Source organism: Martes martes, assembly GCF_963455335.1.
Source record: "Martes martes genome assembly, chromosome: 4".
Lineage (NCBI taxonomy): Eukaryota > Metazoa > Chordata > Mammalia > Carnivora > Mustelidae > Martes > Martes martes.
This window is the reverse complement of record NC_137891.1, coordinates 98,159,628-98,179,472: the sequence shown is the minus strand read 5'-3', so window position 1 is coordinate 98,179,472 and position 19,845 is coordinate 98,159,628. Positions and strand designations below refer to the sequence as shown.

The window sequence follows — 19,845 nt, the reverse complement described above, 5'->3', positions numbered from 1 at the left end:
GATAGAATAGTTATACCCTATTAAAATCAAAAAACAGCTGTGCACAATGTATAACTGTGAAAAACATAGTATAATACCTATAATGTATATAAAATAAAATGATTTCATTAAAATCGTGTTACCCTTGTAAGTTTAACCATTTTTGTTTAAAATGACTGTACTACTACATACTAGTAATTATGTAAATTAAAATTGGGCCAATAATCTAATAGCAGTAGGTTCTGCCTTTTATCCCCCCCTTTTTTCCCCCCTTTTTTTAAAGGGGAAACAGGTTGTTCAGAAGCCAAGAGGGTTAGTAAAAGGAATGGAATCATTTTCAGTTCCGTTTTGGTGAAGGTTATTCTAAAGAGCAATGACTCCCCCCACACACCCACCCTATCGTCATTAAACAATAGAAACCAAAGGTCAGTAAACAACATGGAAATCAAAAGGAAAAGATGTTGTAAGTGACCTTTAAAAGGCACCTGCATGTAATTAATATAAAACTATTGGTTTTGCAAGTATCGCCAATCGAGACAGGAACAGCATTTTCCTAGTTCTGAGTCCAAAGAGGGAGAGCTAGAGCTCTCAGTACCCCCAAACAGTGCTCACCTGATTCTGTTTGTCTTCTGGCAACCCCTGGTATATGGCTGAAACTTGCAGGAATTTTCCCAAGATGTGGTTACTTCCCGTCCCTCCTTTTTATTGATTGTCTACAATTCCCTCAGTTAAAAAACAGGCATCCTTTATATTTTTAAAGTTTATTTAGCTTTTCAAGTGCTGTTTGTGGGATCTGGAACTTTTTTAAAGAGGAAGTCTGAAGGTTCCTTGTAGTAAAGTTTCAGGTACATCGACTGAATCTTTCATTTGCTTACGTACAGAACACTTTTACATTTGCTTTTAAATTTCACTGGTTGGCTTGAAACTTCTTAGAGGAAGAAAACAGTATCCTTTGAGTTATTGCCTAATTTTTGGCATGTAATTCAAATCATGCCTCACTGGAGTGTATTTCTAACATTCCAAAGGCAGTATTTTCCTTCCCGATTCAGTCATTATGAGATGATATCAGTGACTTTCTGTAGTAAAAAAAAATATGCATTTTGTGATTCATTTCACCACCTCAGATTCTCAGACATAACCTTATTTGTGCGGTTTATTCAAACAGTGGTTTTCCTTATGAAATCCTGTAAGGAAGAACCATCTGGAAAGGTTACTGTGGAAACCGCAGGGGCTAGGGGGTGGGGCTAGAGAGCAAGAGATGCCATGACAACCTTTTTCGGGTTTCCCAGGAAACAGGGGTTGCTATGGGAACTGCATCAGTCAGGTCCGAATTAGTAACTTCCGCTGGAAGGAGTGTCTGCCACTTTAATCTTCTTGTGATACTGCAGAAGCTTATCTCGAAGAGGCATTAGGAATTCTGTTTGTTTGTTTCTCTCAGCAGCACTGAAAACCTCTGTTTCTACACTTTGATAGATGTTGCCAGGAACACACACACAGAACTTCAGAGGAATCTGCCTGTCTGCCCCCCTTTCGAAATGCTTAGCAAGCCCCAAAGAGTTCAACTGATTTAGTCAGATCAGGACACCTTGGGCATTTCCCTTTGTTCAAAATGGTAGAAATGTTTAAAATTCCGGGAGGGGTTCCGAACAGAAATTCCAGTCAAAAAAACAAATAAACTTACAGTGGGTTTACAAGTCATTGTTCTAATTAGACTTCTCATACACGTATCCACAGCGAAGGCAACTGAACTAAATATTCAATAATGTTAATGGGTTCAGCAAACAGAAGCATCCTTTAAGTATGAGCCTTCTTTACTTAGTAAAGAAACAACTGTCTTTTCAATTCTGAGGTTAGGCAGTTATTCTAACTGTTCTTTAGTTTCATTTCCTCCCAGGAAGTACTTTTTTTTTTTTTTTAAAAAGAGGGTGTGTACTAGAAATGAAGTTTAAAGTAAGTTTGTTCTTTGCGTATTACAGAAGGGGGAGAGAAAAAAAATGGAGGGCTGAGAGAATGCAGCCCACTTGCAAAACTGACACCTGTTTCAGTATGAAGCAGTAGGGAGAGGGAAAATGAAGTGTGCTTTCCACTTCTGCACGTCCTTTCCTTGATGAATGGTCTGGAAATGTATAAAACAAGGGCATACACAGACCAAGGGGGCACGTTCCACACAATACTGAGCACAGCATGTCACTTGTAGCATATATTAAACATCAGTAAATATCTTTTTGATGTTGACACAGGAGTTGGGATTATTGTTCGTGGTGCAGGTGGCCGTGGAGTTGCCCGTTTTGAAAGGGGTCTGGGGGAATGCGCTATGGTTCATGCCCCCCTCTTCGATTACCATATACTCCGACTTACTCAGAGTCGAGTTACTCCTTGCTTTTCGGAGCTCCTCGGCCGAAGAGGAGAGGTGCTGGCAACTTCCCACGTGCATGTACTGGGCTTGCTCTTCCCCTTCTGTCTCCCGGTGGTAGAAGTAATTGAAATTGGAAACAATCACGGGGACTGGCAAAGCAATGGTCAAGACACCAGCGATGGCACAGAGCGACCCCACAATCTTGCCCCCTATGGTCACCGGGTGCATATCCCCATAACCTACGGTTGTCATGGTTACCACTGCCCACCAGAAGGCATCCGGGATACTGCTAAAACCAGAAGTGGGGTCGTCTGCCTCGGCAAAGTAGACCGCGCTGGAGAAGAGGATGACCCCAATGAAGAGGAAGAAGATGAGCAGCCCCAGCTCCCGCATGGAAGCCTTCAGCGTCTGGCCCAGGATCTGCAGCCCCTTGGAGTGCCGGGAGAGCTTGAAGATGCGGAAGACCCGCACCAGCCGGATGACCCTCAGGATGGCCAGGGACATGGCCTGCTGTCCATTGCCCTGTCGCTCAGCCAGCTCAGTGCCCAGAGTGATGAAATAAGGGATGATGGCCACGATGTCTATCAGGTTCATGATATTTCGCGAGAAGGTGGCTTTGCTGGGGCAAGCGAAGAACCGCACGAGCAGCTCAAAGGAGAACCAGATGATGCACAGGGTCTCCACTACGAAGAAGGGATCCGAGAAGCTGGAGGCTCCGGCTGGCGCCCCCGACGTGCTGTTGCTGGCCGCCTCGAACTGCTCCTGCGACGACGCGGCGGGGTAGTCCTTCTCGTCGCGGAACTCGGGCAGCGTCTCCAGGCAGAAGATGACAATGGAGATGAGGATGACGAGCACGGACACGATGGCGATGCCCCGCGCCGGCCCGGAGCTCTCCGGGTACTCGAAGAGCAGCCACACCTGGCGCTGGAAGTCGCGGCGGGGCAGCGGCCGCTCCTCCTCCCGCAGGAAGCCCTCGTCCTCGCGGAACTTCTCCATGGCCTCCTCGCCCAGCTGGTAGAAGCGGATCTCCTCGGAGAAGATGTCGATGGGCACGTTGACCGGCCGGCGGATGCGGCCGCCCGACTGGTAGTAGTAGAGGATGGCGTCGAAGCTGGGCCGGTTGCGGTCGAAGAAGTACTCGTTGCGGAGCGGGTCGAAGTACCTCATGCGCCGCTTGGGGTCGCCCAGCAGCGTCTCCGGGAACTGGCAGAGGGTCTTGAGCTGCGTCTCGAAGCGCAGCCCGGAGATGTTGATGACCACGCGCTCCCCGCAGCAGTCCTGCTCCCCGGCGGCCGGCAGCGCGGGCGGCAGCGGCTCGTAGCGGTCGCGGTCGCAGCCGCCGCCGCCGCCACAGCCGCCCTGAGGCGGGCCCCCGCCGCCGTCGGCCGCCTCCGGCTCCAGCAGGTGGTCCCCGGGCACCACCGTCATGTCGGGCGGCAGCACGGGGCCTGCGGCGGGCTCGGCGTAGCCGGGGTTCACCAGGTTGTGGGCGCCGCCGCCGCTCGCGGGGCGCTGGGGAGGGTGGGCGCGGTGGCGGGCGGAGGGCGGCGGCGGCGAGCGCAGCAGGCTGAGGTGCTCGTCCATGCGGCGGGAAGAGGCGGCGGAGCGGGCCGCGTCGCTCCTCCTCGCGCTCCCCGCCCCTCTGCCGCCTCCGCCCCCCCGCCTCCCCGAGCCCGGCCCGCCGCCTGTTGCTGCCGCCGGCGCCGGCGCCGCGGCAGCCGCGAGGCTCGGAGCGGATCTGGCGCGGTCCGCCGGGCTCCTCAGGGGCGACGCCTCCTCGCCCGCCCCCGCGCTGCCCCGCCCCTCCCCCGCGGAGCGCGCGCCCGCCCGCCCCTCCGCGGCCCCTCAGGATGCCCGCCCACCGCGCGGGCGCGCGCCCGGCTCTACCGCCCCGCGGCTCATGGGGGCCGCGGGGCCCGGGCCCCCGCCTTCCGAACCCCCGACCCCCTCCTTCCGCCGCCGCGTCCCTCTGGGCCGCCCAGGCGCCCTCGCTTTGCACTTCGGTGTGCCCCGCGAGCCCCCGCCCGGTCGAGACGGCCCTCGTGGAATCCGGACCCCAGACCCCCGCCACCGCTGGTCAGCCCCTCCCTCCCGCCCGCGATGCTGCGTCCCGGCCCCGGGGCTTCTGGCCGGGCCTGGGCCACCCCGCCGCCCGGCGAGCGGCGGCCGCCTCGCCCTGCACGCGCCACCCGGGCCCGCCCGGGGAGGAAGGCTCAGCGGGGGCCGGGGCGGGCGAGGAGAGAGGATGGGGATGCGCTCTGGGCAGGGAGCTTGGTCTAAGGAAGGAGCGACTGGCCGGGTGGGCGTCCTGGGGAAGGGATCCTGAGTTCCCTGAGGCTGGGCGACCGCCGGGGCGGGAGCGCTCTGAGCACTTCAGCTCCCGTGCGCAGGAGAAGCCCAGCGCAGTAATGGGTTCCGACGACTTTGGCACCCGGGGTCTGAAGAAGATGGGTCATGAAAGGCATTCAGGGACTTTGCTTCTCCAGCGAAGAGTTCTCACTAACCTTCGTGGCGGAGATTCGGGGCGCGGGGGGTGGAGGTATGGGTGGGGGGAGAATCAAGGACCGAGTTTCTGGTTGGGATGGACGAGGGCAGCCCGGTCTTTTCAGAAGATCGCGGTTTCCCGTCGGTGGGAACAGGAGAGGGAAATGAGAAGGGAAATGCACATCTTGTCCCAAGTCTGTCGTGGGAGGGACTGGAGAGCGGCTGGCACCCAGACCCTGAACGTTCCACTGCTAGCTTTGTGGGAAGGTTTGCCACGCTCCAGTTGTGAAACCGGGAGAACATTCAGCCGGCAACTTGTATCTCTCTTGCTTGACCTGGGCCTGGAGATAACATTATCCCCTTGGATTCTAAACGGTTTCTTCAAATTGTGGTCATTTTGAACCCGATTTCTGTGTCTAGACATTTTAGCAACTCCAATTTAGAGCCAACCCTAGGCTTTATAATGCATTTCCTACTGTATCATTCGAATCATTCACAAAAGAGGAACTGTTGTCTGGGCTACTCCCTCACCCATCGTGCCTTAGCTGACAATTCAACAGGCAAAGTAACTGCGATTTGTGGTCACTGCTTCCCCCCAGCACTGACAACCAAGGCTCTCTTGGGCAGAGTCCAGGTCTTACCCAATTTATATCCCTGGAAAGTACCAAAGTGCCTGATAAGTAGTAGGAACTCAGTATGTTTGTCGAACTGAGTTCCCCAACAAGGGAATCTTTGCATTTCTATCTGCTCTGGAGCATCAGGCATTTCTCCTTTCTGAACCTGGGACCACTGGGAGTCCTGGGATAGAGTGAGAGGAAGCAGCTCACAGTATGTACATTACTCTTTACTCAGTTATTCCACCTCCCCCTTTTGTGGGTACAACAAGCACTTACGTTCTTTAATGTCCTTTTATCTTTCACTTCACCTCTAGGTCGTGGCAGGCACTGCAGACGGTAACATGTGTTGTAAGATGGAAAAAGTAGATAACGATGTAAAACACTCTCACAAAACTGAACACTGTTTTTGAGCTGATGACTAGGGTAGCAGTATAATCCATCATTCATACATTTAAAGCTAAGAATAAGACCGTCGGCTTGCTGCAAGGTTGGCGCATAAAAAGGCAAAGACCCTATTTTTAAAGACCAAATGTTTCGTGCACTTCTGTGACTGACCTAGAAAGTGATTTATTTCTCCATTTGCAGGAATTAGTACTGGAATTAATATTAATCAATGGCAAGGAAGAGCAGAACAGGGGATGGTCCTGTGATGGATGGTCCTGTGAAGTATCTTTCCTTCAGAAATGACTCTCTCCATTCCTTTCATGTATTTGCCTTGTCTGGAAGACTGATTATGAGCTTCTTAGGACAGCCTTCACTTTAGATTTGAGGCCCAGAGAAGTTTAGCAATATTTTCAAGCCCACACAGCTGGTTAGTGGCAGAGCTGGGCCTAAAATCTTGGACCATTTCCAAATCCAATGTTCACTCTACTGTATCACACTGTGAAACTCTTATGTTGATCACTGTGAGTGCTTAATAAATATTAGATTTCTAACAGCAGCCCATTTGCTTCTGATTGCTGACTAGTTCACTTCAATCCATATTTATTTTAACTGAAAATCATTGCCTTCTGACAGCTAGTCTATTGTTTATAAGAAATGAGTTGGTGGGTGAATTCCAGCCCTGTTGGACAGCAGAACCCATCACAACAAATCAATGTCAAAAATGGTACTTCAGGAGGAACACATACCATTTATTTAGTACCCCCAGTGGAGTAGCTCAAAGTAATTTGAAAATATCTCATTAATCCTCATGACACCCCTGTGGGATAATAATAATATTATTATAATGTTTAAGCATAGAACTGTGGCAAAGCCAACAGCTTCTCTGAGTATGTGCAGATTTTATTCGTATTTCAAGTCTTCACTGTTAGAGCGTAAGTCAAACCATCAGCTTTGCAAACAGCAAGGGTAAATCTTGGTTTGGGCATTCTGTGTTGCTCTGGACATACCTGAGTTTCTTTCTGATCCCAACAGACTTAGAAGTAGCTCACCAATGACTTGCCAGATGCTTTGCAGCTCCTGGAATAGGTCCAGATGTGTTTGAGAGTGGGACAAGGCAGGTCTAGAAGTTACCACTATTTATAACAATAGATAAATGGGTGAAAAAAACCCCACCTACTGTGTGCAAGGTATTGCTCTAGGTGCTGTGGGAGTATGGAGTCTGAACGTAGACCTACCCCTCAATAAACTTGCATGGAGCTGGGAAGACAGGATACAAGTCTGTGAAAATCTTTACCACATATTAGTTAACAAATCAGGGAATAGTTCCAGAGATGTCACAAGATGCCCCGTGACTCTTTGGTCTATTCTAGCCAAGCTGTTACCTGCTGTTTCTCAATCATACTAAACTGGTTCCTACCTCTGGGACTTTGTGCTTATTCTTCCCTCTGCCTGAAACACACTTTCTCCAGAGTCTCACGTGGCTTTCTCCATCACTTTAGGTCTCTGTTTTTTGTTTTGTTTTGCTTTAAGATTTTATTTATTTATTTGACAGAGACACAACAAGAGAGGGAACACAACCAGAGGGAGTGGGAGAAGGAGAAGCAGGCTTCCAGCCAAGCAGGGAGCCCGATCTGGGGCTCGATCCCAGAACCCTGGGATCATGACCTATGCCAAAGGCAGATGCTTAACGACTGAGCCACCCAGGTGCCCCTAGGTCTCTGTTTAAAATGTCCCATCATCAGAGATAACTTCCCAGACTGCAACCACCTGATTTCAAAGAATTCCCCTTTCTCTCCCCCTTGGTAACTTTCTAACCTCTGACCTCCTTTATTTTTCCTTATTGTGTTTATTTACTTGAAATTACATTTTACATTTATTTGGTTACTTGCTTACTGACTATCTCCTGCATTAAAACATAAACTCCCAGTGGCAGGGTTTGACTTTTTTACTTGTATGTCACTAAAATCTAGACTAATACTTGGCACATAAGAGATGCTTAATCGGTCTGTGGTGAATGGTGGAAAGGGAAGGTGTGGCGTGAACGTACATGGCATATTAAGGTACGGTGAGTGAACCAGTTTGCTGGTATAGAGGGGTTATTCTGGAGAGGTCTTTGTCCAGTTCCGGTTCTGTCTCCTAGAACCAGCTAGGCTGTGCAGATAGGCATAAATTGTTTTTTAAAGTGTCACTTCCTCTTTCTCTACTTGCCCTTCCCCCCACCCTCCTAAATGGCTCTCTCCTACACTCCGGAATTTTACTCTCAACTGCCCACTGGGATATTCTTCCTCAAGAGACCCCAAACTTAATATTTATAGCACTGAACTCATTATCTTTCTCTCCAACGTTGCTTCTCTTCCTGTTTCTCCTGTTTCATGCTAGAATACGAAGTCATCCCTGAATCACTCCTCTGCCCCCCACATCCAGTCAGTCACCAAGTGCTTTTTGCTCTCCCTTCAAATCCCTCTCAGTTCTGTCCTCACCACTTCATTCTTGCTGCCTCTGCCCCAGTTCAGGCTGTCATGACCATGTCATAACAGGCTCCCTGCTTTCAGTCTCTCTTTTATGTATTGGATCCTCCAGGAAGTAGCTGAGTTATTTCTGTAAGACATCGATTTGATCACGTTGCTCTCTGGTGCCGCCATGGTGGTTGAACCCTGGTGCTGACTTGACCTTCTGGCAGCAGCTTCTGTGTTCTTCCCACACCACTTACTGGTTCCCACGCCATGCATTTGCAGACTGTTATGCCTCTGCTCGTGCTAGCCACTCATGCTCTAGCTCACTGGACACCCCTTCTACTTCCTTCCCACTGGAGAATTCAATCTTCAAGGCCTAGCTTAGATGTCACCTCTTCTGAGACCTGCCCCCACCCCATGACTGTCAGCCATGATTACCACTGCAAAGAAAACTCAATAAAACTGATTGTAAATGATTTCATCATTTTTTCCCCCATCGGAAGTCCTATAGCATTTTGTTCAGAGCTCCATAAGAGGGCTTTACTGTACTATATTTAGTGTGAATGATACGATCTGTTTCCTTATGAGAGTGTGAACTACTTAATACTAAGAGCTAACATATTGAGCAGTTAATACGCTGTGCTCAGCCAGGACTGTTGTAAGTACTTCACATGCAGTAACCTCCAACCTACCTACCAACCTGTAGGTAGGTAATGTTACTACTATACTACTTCACACCTGGAGAAACATTGGAGGGCGGGAAAAGTCACTCCTGCAAGCACATAGGATTAGGAAATGGCAGAAACAGGATTCCAACCAAGAAGTCCACATTCTCAAGTCCTTCCTTAGACTACTTTTGCGAGTGTCAGAGGGCTTGTCTCATTCATCTGTGTATTTCCAGTCTCCAATATCGTGCTGGTCAATGAGAAGTGATTTTTGAAGAGTATAACTGAAGAAAACCAGTTATGAAGCATGAATTCGTGGCTCACTAAAAACTGATGGATAGACCACAATGATGGTGTTGGTCCTGGACCGCAACACAAAGGTTATCCATGGGATTTCTTGAATATCTAAATTCAAAATTCTTTCTTGAATTTCTTCTTGAATTTATTCCAGAAATAGAGGCAGATACAGGTGCTGCCTGGGGTTAAGATGGTTCTCAGAACGAACCAGTAGTCCAGTCCGTGTTCTCATACGGCAGGGTGATTTCAAGAAGAAAAAAAATTCTATTCGGTAAAGATTGGAATTCTGTCAGCAAGGATGGCAGCCAAAGAGTTGAAAGTATTATGTTAGGTCAAGCATTTAAATAAGTCTCGTGCTTCTTCTTGAGCTTCTGTGCGAGAGAGTAGAGACACTGGAATACCTGTGTGGCCTTTTCTGGTTCTGGTTAATTTATTGAAAAATCAGGCACAATCCCACCTTTAATCATAGACGAGATGTGCAGTTAATGACAGGATGAGCAGTGGAGCCCTCTGGTATGTACCAATTATTTATTTGCAGATGGGAAACTTAACATCTGTAGAAACCGTTGGGTGGTTTTAGATCAACACTACCAAGCACAGTTACTTTCTTTTACAAGATGTACAGTACAAATAATACTTTCACGGTGTTTTTCCTCTAAGTTGATCTGACGAAGAATATTTGAAAATATCTAGAAAGTTCCTTCTGTTTCCTCATGTTCCTTCTGTGGGGCACTTGTTGTGAGGCTATGGGTGAACCACAATAAAATTAATTTTGAGAGATAAAAGGAATTTATTTTAGTCACATGACTGCATTGTAATGAATACGAACTGTTGAACATAAATTAACACGAAACTGTAAAACCTTAGCAGACATTTGTGGGAATCTATTGAAATACTATAAGGCCAAGGGTAAATTCCAATTGAGGTTTTTTGTATCTCAGTCTCGTGAAAACCAAAACGTATTTTATTAATCTACAGACAAAATGTTACAGTGTTATTACTTTGTCACTAGGTTTTGCAATGATCTTGACATAGCAACTCAACATGTCTGTAGAATAGCATTACAATTTTATTGGGTTTTCATTACAATGGTAATAATGTTAATGAAAGTATATAAAGGCCCACAATGATCCAATTAATACTGAGTAGTATAATGACAAAAGAATATGAATGCAATTCTTTGGGGATTTCATCATACCGAAGATAAAATGCAACAGATACATTTCTCGGGTTATAAAATGGATGCAAATAAAACTAAACCATGTTGTGATGTGTCAGTCCCTTGCCGACCCAAACACAGCTGCAAGTACTGAAAATCTTTATTTATCGCCTCCATTCAGGACAACTCAGTTCTTGAGCCAATTCTAAGCAAACTTAGTCAGATATATTGGGAAATCTCTTTCTTACCCTCACTCATTATGGGGGGTCCAAAATCTATCTTGTCTTAAGCCCTGGGCACCTGGGCTGGGCCCCCCAATGCCTATAAAGCTTCAGCCTCTTTCTGGACCCTTGCTATGTTTTATATGATAATGGGACCAAGCCTCTACCTTAGCTTGCTACTGTTCTCTCCAGTTTAAGACTTTTTGGTGAGGCTGGTGGTGCGTATTAAGGAGGGCATGTATTGCATGGAGCACTGGGTGTGGTGCATAAACAATGAATCTTGGGACACTGAAAAAATGAAATTAAATTAAAAAAAGAATATTAAATATAATATATGATGATAATACTAAAAGTGTAGTAACATGAAATATAATAAGATAAAATATAAAAAAAAAAAAAACTGAAGGCCTACCCTAAATTCCAACTGGCTTGTTCAGATTCTCTTTCTCTTTTTAGCCCTTGGTAGGCTCTGCCAAAGCTGCAACCTGCCATAGGCTGGAGTTCTCACTTATGCCTTAAGGACCTCTTGGAGGGACATAGCTTCTCCCACCACCTGATTACCACGATTGCCATCACCGATCCTGTGTCCCTACATCTTCCTCTAGTTTGGGCCCCAGAATAATGAGGCCTTCCCAGCTTGCACTCAGATTTCATCCTTTCCCCTAGAACTTTATTATTGTAGAAGTTGACCACTTCTGGGACTTGTCCTAAAGCTGAATTTAGTCCCCTAGCTTCAAATCTCATCATTTCCAGCTTCCTTCTATATCCTTACCAGCCTATTGAAGTCCTAGAATGCCTCAGGATTGAGTTACATAGGATGATATGCACAGCTGGAAATGCTAAAATAATTCCAGCTGAAGTACATTGTTTATATAGTCCTTTAGATGAACTGGTGTATAATCAGATATAATATATATCAGTTTATTCAAATAAATGTTAAACATATATCAGTTCATGTTAATGTAAATTAGGGATATAGAATAGAATAGGATAGAACAGAATAGAAGCGAGTAGAATATAGATAGATAAATTGTCCTGATTTCCCACCCCATCATGCTCCATTTGAATTTAGGAATCCACCTGTAGGATACCGTCCTCAACATGCATGTCGACAGAACTTTCTGCCAAATGCTTTTATGTCAAAGATTAGCTTTTAGAAAAAGCCTACTATTTGACCGTATCTATCAATTACGTTATTCAGAACCAGTTAATTTTTTAAAGATTTTATTCATTTATTTGAGGGAGAGAGAGAGAGAAAGAGAGAAAGATAACAAGAGAGCACAAACGGGGAGGAGAGGAAGAAGCAGGCTCGCTGCCCAGCAGGGAGCGCCATGTGGGACTTGGTCCCAGGATCCTGAGATCATGACCTGAACTATCGGCCTAACCAACTGAGCCACCCAGGCCCCTCTCAGAACTAGCTAATTTTAAGATGTGCTATACTGCAGCAGAAAATGTTCTAGCCTGGGATTCAGACGATTTGGAGTTAAAGTACCCTTAATGAACCCCCATCATCTCTGTCTTAGTTTCTCACCTGGAAAATGTAAAAAATATCTGAGCTACTTGCTAGGAGAGTTAAGTGAGATTCTATACATGAAAAGTACTCAATTACTAATCTTGCATACAGTAGGTGCTCAGCTGTTTGTTCAGTCATACTTTACACGCCACACAAGTGCCTAAGGGGGAAGTGCGTGAGATGTTCTAAACCGTTCATACTTCTGATTGCAAAAAGTCACGTGTGATGCGAGTCTTTTATCTGTTGTATCCCAAAATAGGACAGGCCTCTCACCTCTGGTTTTAACTAAATGTGGTTCAAGAGCACCCACTCAAATCAGGTCTTATAAAACTAGTCAGAGAACAAAGGGCTTCCTTTAGAATCAGAACTGTGGTATTTCCTGGTTACTAGTACTACCCTCTGTTTCTTCAAAACTCAGTGCGTGGCACTCAGTAGTCACTCAAAATATATTCCTTTAGGTGAACTTTTAAAAAAAGAGAATCTAACCGAGCACATTCACTTTACAGACAGAATGACGATGGCCTCGAGATATAAATAACTTTCATCTAAAGTCGGGCGTTTGGTTAGTGACAGTCAGAATAGAATCAAATGTTACCAATTTCCAGCCAAGTTCAATGGACTTCTCTTTTTTTCCAATTCGCTCCTTCATTTTGCTCCTTTCTCCTTTCTTTTCTGTCATACCAATACTTGCCATCCACCGGACATTGGACATGAACAGGACACGTACACTGCTCCTCACCCACCTCTGTGGACCCACCCTCCGTCCTGCCTGGACCTATAGCACCTGCGGGGCTCCTTTTTGTATTACTGACTTCTCTGCCTAGATCTCGGGTTCCCTTTCTTTCCTTTCAGCCTCTTCACTCCTACGAACTTTGTGCGGCTTCCTGACCTATCAGTCGGCCCATAAAGCAGGATTTCTTTTTCTTTTGAAAGTTTTTATTTATTTATTTGACAGAAAAACAGCGAGAGAAGGAACACAAGCAGGGGGAGTGGGAGAGGGAGAAGCAGGCTTCGTGCTAAGCAGAGAGCCCGATGCAGGCCTTGATCCCAGGACCCTGGAATCATGACCTGAGCCGAAGGCAGACGCTTAACCCCTGAGCCACCCAGGCGCCCCTAAAATGGGATTTCCTACCTTGAACTCCTGTCCTTTGGACCCTAAATCCTGGGGCAGGGAGAGGCCTACATGGAGCTTGAAATCCTGTCCTTTTGTTCACACCCCCGCCCCCTTCCACCATGCTGGGGAGAACATGCTAACCTCTGCTTTTAACCACCACACTGAAAAGTCTACACTTGACAAAATCAATGCTATGCGATTCTTGAACTCATTCCCATTGGGGCAGCCGCCTCAACAATACCAGTTTCGTGGGACCAGGAGTAGGTCACAAACCCTAATTCTGATAGGCTGTTTGAGCCCTAAAGTGTCTGCATGTCTACCAAATTGCTGTCTGCCCCACCTGCTGTCTTACCCACCCAGTTCTTAAGACTGGAGCTCTGCCTCATTTTCCTTTTGTTACAACTGGACTCATTCCCTACCAGTTCCTGCCAGGCTTCTCCTTGAGAGACCAGCCCTGCTACTTGTGTCACCAACTGCTGCCTGAATCCTTCTTTCCAAGGGCCACCCTCCCCCAAAGCCACTGCACCATTGTCTAGCCAAGGTCAAGCTGCTTGGATTTCCACTGCTACATCAGTCCCACTGTGAATATGGCTGGACACAGCTCTTCATGCTACAGATGTGGCTGAGCCCCCTTCCTCTGCAGCTGTGTTGAGGACCTGCCCTTACAGGGCGACAGGCTTCAGAGACAGGCCCACAGAACATTGCTCTCTTGCATCAAGGAGAATAAAACTGCAAAATCTGAAAGGAGAGATTTAATTTCCAAATATCAATATCTGAGAGATGTAGGAAGTGAATGTGCTGTGGTAATACCTATTACTAGTGGATATAAGTGCCCCTTTGTGCCCAGAAAACCCTGACTGCGTAGATGATGCACACTGAGTACTCCTGATACCCTACTGTAAGCTTGATTTCTAAACAAATGGGCTGAAACTCAATTGCCCCAAATTCTGAGGCACAAGAGCTCTGGCCCCCCCTCAGCATGAAGAATAGAATCAAAGGTGCCAACTAAAAAGAATATTCCAGATGCTCACATTCAACTATGTAATCTGAGAGGGTTACAAGTGCATCCAAGTACTTTAGTGCTTTGTAAATGGTCCAGCTACATTATCAACCCCAGATATTGAGAAAGCAAATAGCTCTTACTTTTTCTAATGCTGTGGGCCTGAGTCAGAGGAAAAGCTGAAGCCGATTAGAATACTGGAAGATTCCTTTTTGGATCAGTTGTTACTTTTAATACAGTTGTGACTGTATCCAGATAGACTCTAGAGATTTAAAAAAAAAAAGACTTAACTGTATGTCATGCAAAATATATTGTAAATGGGGTCTTTCGAGTTTCTAAAGATAATAGACATGGTCACAGAAAATTGATGGCAAGGCCAAGAAACGTCGTATACTCAGCGTGCCAGGTTTTCTTAGTTCACCTGATGAATAATTTCTTGGTTCAGTAAAGTAACATGTTTAGGAAACTCCAAAATAGATTGGTTTTATCTATCTAGATGACAGGAGCGGAAGCCATGTCTTCTTTATCATTACCTTTCTCGGTATCCAGTAGGGTGCTTTCTACATAGTAGACCTCCACAGATATTCCTAGAATGAATTATTCATTTCCTATATGGACCAAAGGGACTCACTGATAAATTTTAACATCATTTTTTGCTGCCTAAATGCAGGCCCGGTCATCCGCAACCACTTATGTAATCTCCTCCCATCTTAACTGGCTTATTAATTTGTCCAGTTGCTAAGACAGACTGTAATATGCCGGGCTAATGCCTCTTTTACACCCAAATAGAACCCTCAGGAGAATAAGGTAACGGATTTCAAGCCATACATTTCAATATGACGATAATACCAAGACAGGCTGATGTATATTTTTAATCATTTTCCCTACAGCTTTATCCCCACCCACCCTTTCCCCAAGGCCTCATAGCAGCTTCAGGAAGATGTTTACTAATTTAGATGCCCCTTATACACAGTATGGAATTTGCATAAATGCAACAAAATCCATAATACTCCTGTATAATACAGAACAGAGGAAAGCAGGGCCCTTCTGCTCCAGGGCTGGAATATAAAGCAGTTCCAGTTGCTAAGACAGATTAATTCTTTAGAGTCAGAAAACAGTCTTCAACCCCCATCAGCCCAGTTTCTGCCAAATGACCAGAAAGATAAATGCATCATTCTTTGAGGACAGAAGACATGTTGGAAATCAGGTAACTTAATTTCAAATATGAAATATATCCAATTGATTTGCAATACTGTCCCTGGTGTGCTGCCCATTGAGGATGTAATATTCTGAGGTTTCTGGACCTGTGACACTGGATAGAAAAAACATCGGCTGCCACTCCTGCTTAGGGGACAAGTAGACATAGAGGAAACATGAAGGACAATGATGCGTGACTGCTAACTCCTGTCGGCTGCTGCCTTTTATCAACCAGAGACTAGCAGCACACAAATGTATTACGTAGCCAATTTTGTCCCCAACTCCATCATCAACTAGTGTATGTGAAATCGCCTGGCTCTTAATGGGAAACCTTCTATACAGTTAAGAACAGAATTTAGATTAGGATGTGAGCAGGCCAAAGAGGCTGTCTCTGGCAGGAGATAAACGTGTCTTTTAGCCTGTCCTTATCTGGCTTATGAAATAATATTACCAAGTAGTCATCTCTCTTCTTTTTGTGGTCTGACTTCAGTCATTTTTTTTTCCTTCTAGAAACTGCATTAAGCTGAAGGAATGGAACTTCAATTAATATTATAATAATCCTCATTGCTGATAGTGCTTTCCAAGCTCATCACCATTAAATTTCTGCATGATGTTTTAAAAGATGCTCAAGAGATTAAAAAATCCTGATTAAATATTTCCAGTTCTTACTAATATAAATCTGTACAGCTTAAATGTATTAACATGATAACTGCCAAGAATAGCAACATCATAATAAATATGTTGGATCACTGTAAATTGCTCTATTTATCGGATTTATTCTCCTAAATGTTGCCTCTGGCTCCAAAAACAAGACTATTGGAGAGTTCTGCCTGATATAAAGGCTGTCAGAAATAATTTTGGCTAGCTGCATGAGGACCAATTTATATGCCCATTACACATTGCCAAGTACTTAGCATAACAAATTCTATACAAAATAGAATGTGAGAAGAAGTATATTGTTACAAAAGGAAAAACTAAGATCATACTTAAATTATTGGTTGATTAAAATGTGATCTTTGTTATGTTTCCTGAAGGTTGAACAATCAGAAAAAAATACTGATGCATTTTAGGATTTACCATTTTGTTTTTTTGTTTTTTTCCACCTAAGAGCTGTAATGATGGCTTATCGGGATACTCGCTTTTTGAGAAAGGTTGAAGTTCTATCTTGTGAATGGAGAAACTGACCTACCTTTTAGAGCTCCCTTTGGAAGAGGTTGGTTTGATCAAAATCCTCAGCTAGCTGTTTAAAATGTAAAAGATTAGAGATAATATGCTTGAAACATCAAAGCACATAATACAATACAGGTTTATATCTATCTGAGTATCTATCTATCTACAGTATATATGCACATGTATATACTTATATATAACACACTTACATGTCTATACATACTATATTTAAATAAATGTTTTTATGTATATATGTAGATACATATACACTCTTTAAAAAGATTATTACTGATAATATTAATACCATTTTCTGGAGCTCTTAAATCATTTTTATACATGGTTCCTGTTAGCCAAGTATAATTATAGTATTCTATTTGTGGCACAAACCTTTCCTAAAGATATAATAAATGTCTGCTTTTCTGAATTGACCCTGAAGCTGTGCAGAGTCTCAGTCCCCAGGCATGGAACAGGACATGGTAAGACACCCCAGTTTTAGAGACAATGGGCTTCTCTTTGATGTTTCTAAGTTTCCATGGTTGTTCCGGCCTCTCGGCCGGAGCACCACACTTATTTTTCTGCATATATGTTTGTGACATTTCTACTCTGGAAATAACCAATGCCATTCTGTTATTTTTTATGAAAAGGTGCAGAGTCTGGACTGAGAAGCCCATTTGTATGTGTTCTAGTACATTTCCTTACATCTAAGTTCTAAAATGTTCTCAGGCCCTCTTTCTACTATAGCGCTATAAATCCATCCTCAAATACACACTGGAGATTATGGGCTAGGGCATTATTTTAGCATTATCACTTGCAATTACATACTGTGTTTGTTGGTTTTTTGGTGTTCTTTTTTTTTTTTTACAAGACCATGTTCACTAGGCAATTTAAGAACCATCTTCTTTCATAAAATCTTAAAAAAAAATACTGTAAACTGTAAACAAAAGTATCCACAACCTTCGTTGCTAATGCCCATAACATACTCTCATTTTACTGCTGATATAAATTGCTTAAAACAAAAATAGAATTTTATATTCTCAGCTTTGCCTACTGGGATGGAATAAGGTATTCCAATTCCAAGCTTTTATAGTCTGAAGCCTACTCAGTGTATGTGCAGGTAGCAGTCTGGAGGAACTCTTGGACAGTAGGAAATGCTCGGGACTCTAAGTCCAGAGACGAGGGTTTGAATCTTAGCTCCTGGGGTCCTAAATCTCTCTGAACCTTTAATTTCCTCATCTGTTATAAGAGATGATAACAACCACTTTATACGGTGATTGTAAGGACTGAATGAACTAAGACCTTAAAGTCCCTAGCACAATGCCTCCTACGTATTTAACCTGACATGCTCTAAAAGTATTTGCCCATTTTTGCTAGAAGTAAAATCACCTCTCACTGGAGAGAATGAACCAGCTGCTGGACAGAGATGGCGTATCAACCTTTCGGCCCTGGGGCAGTCCAATTCCCTAATAAGTGTCCACGCGGTACTATGTCCATTATCCACGCATGTATACAGTCCTCACTTCCGTAGCAGCATCCCGGACTCCTGAGTCCCTGGATTTGCCGAGCTACACAATTTCACCTATACCCTGTTCTGCCTGGGTTGAAGAGCCTCCCAACTGGCAGGAACTGATTGGGAAAATTTTCATCCCATCTGAGGTCACTGTCACGCAAACGGTGCTGGCTGCTGAGAAGGATGCCATCAGAAGAACACGAAAAGTGATTTCACAATTAGGGCTTGTCTGGAGAGAGGAGATCACAAATTCCCCAGCAAACCAGGTAAGGAAAATCATAAAGCCCAGAAATAAGATTGGAGCACCCTGGAGGATTGCTCTGTACTGATGGCCCACTTGAGCTGGTTAGTTCTGTTCTTTCCCAAAGGTGATGTGTTCCACAGACTCCCTAGCTGGATAATAAGAGTGAAGTTGTCTTGCCTGCCTTTTCCCTTGTCATCAAAGCTGGTGGCCTCCTAAGAATGTGACACACAGGGGAGAAGAGAGGTAAAGGAGAAACGAAGAGGTCTTGGGAGGACAGCTGACGGGGGCTGGGAGATAGGGCCAATTCTAGCATCACACCAGGTTGACTCATTGCCAGGGAACTCACAATTGACAAGTGTGAGATACTGCTGAGGTTCGGAGTGGCAACTGTTGCTGGTTTAGCAAAAGAGCAATGCTCTGGAAGCCAGATTTGGAGAGCAGATTTTTGTGAAAAATCTAGGATTCTGCTGCCTCCCAGGACTTGGTTCTAATTTTGGTTTTGGGCTGTCCTCAATGCTCCCACCTCTCACGCATCTATTCTATTTGGGGGCTTATTGTGGAGGAAGCCAGCTAATGCTACGGCCAGAAAGAGAAAAAAAAAGTCCAAATATATATATATATATATATATATATATATATATATATTTATATATGTATGTATATGTGTGTGTATATATATATACATATATATGTGTGTGTGTGTATATATATGTATATAATTTTTTCTTTTTGAAACAGAAAAACAAACTCCAAATTATCTGGGTTTTCTAAGTATGTTTACAGCTGTCCTTAGTCACCAACAGAGCTCATCAATCTCCTCGGCTCTGCCTCCTGGGAGCAGAGATCTCACTGACAATTTTTTTTTCTCCCTTGTAAAAGTAAATCTCTCTATAGCCCAGCTCTGGTTCCCCACCTTTCACCCTCCTTGGACTCTGCTCTAATCCCCTGCCTTCGCAGGCTTCCTGGGGCTAATGTATGGACAAAGGAGGAATCCAGGAGTCTAACAAGAGGCAGCTTCTGATATACACAGATGTGCCTCAGTGGGAGGGATGGCAGTGGGGGGCTGGCAGCAAGAGGGAACACCACTACGCTCCCTGCAGGCATGGCTCCTCCCTTGAGCTTAGCATGCATCCCTCACGAGCCTGTGCCAGACCTTCCAGGGGCCCATCCCTTATCCTCAGAACCTCCTCAGTCGCTAGGACTCCTAAGATCTTTAGGAGTGAGGTCTAAGGCAAGGGTGAACCTGAGATTCCCGATAGTAGATCACTTCGAGGTCCATTCTGGTCCTCGGGACAAGCTAGTGTGCAAGACAATAGGTTGATTCCCACCTCCCCCATCCCCACCCCAAGTCTTTGGAGGCTCTGGCTCCTTCAGCATATGGGTATGTGCTGGGTTAGGCTCCCAGGATTCCCTGCCTGCCCAGTGGAATGTATTCTATCTTAAGGTCAAGGAAGACCTTGCAAGGCTCTACACATGACCTAATGG

The 19,845-nt window shown here is 45.0% G+C and overlaps 1 protein-coding gene across 1 annotated transcript; it reads right to left on the bottom strand.

Annotated features, from left to right (window-relative positions):
* Nucleotides 1-741: 741 nt before the first annotated feature.
* Nucleotides 742-3,919, bottom strand: KCNA3 (potassium voltage-gated channel subfamily A member 3; the record flags this gene model as incomplete). Its single annotated transcript, XM_080800330.1, has 1 exon — nucleotides 742-3,919. One exon carries the CDS (start codon nucleotides 3,917-3,919, stop codon nucleotides 2,183-2,185), a length of 1,737 nt encoding a protein of 578 aa, XP_080656456.1. The 3' UTR covers nucleotides 742-2,182.
* Nucleotides 3,920-19,845: the final 15,926 nt, after the last annotated feature.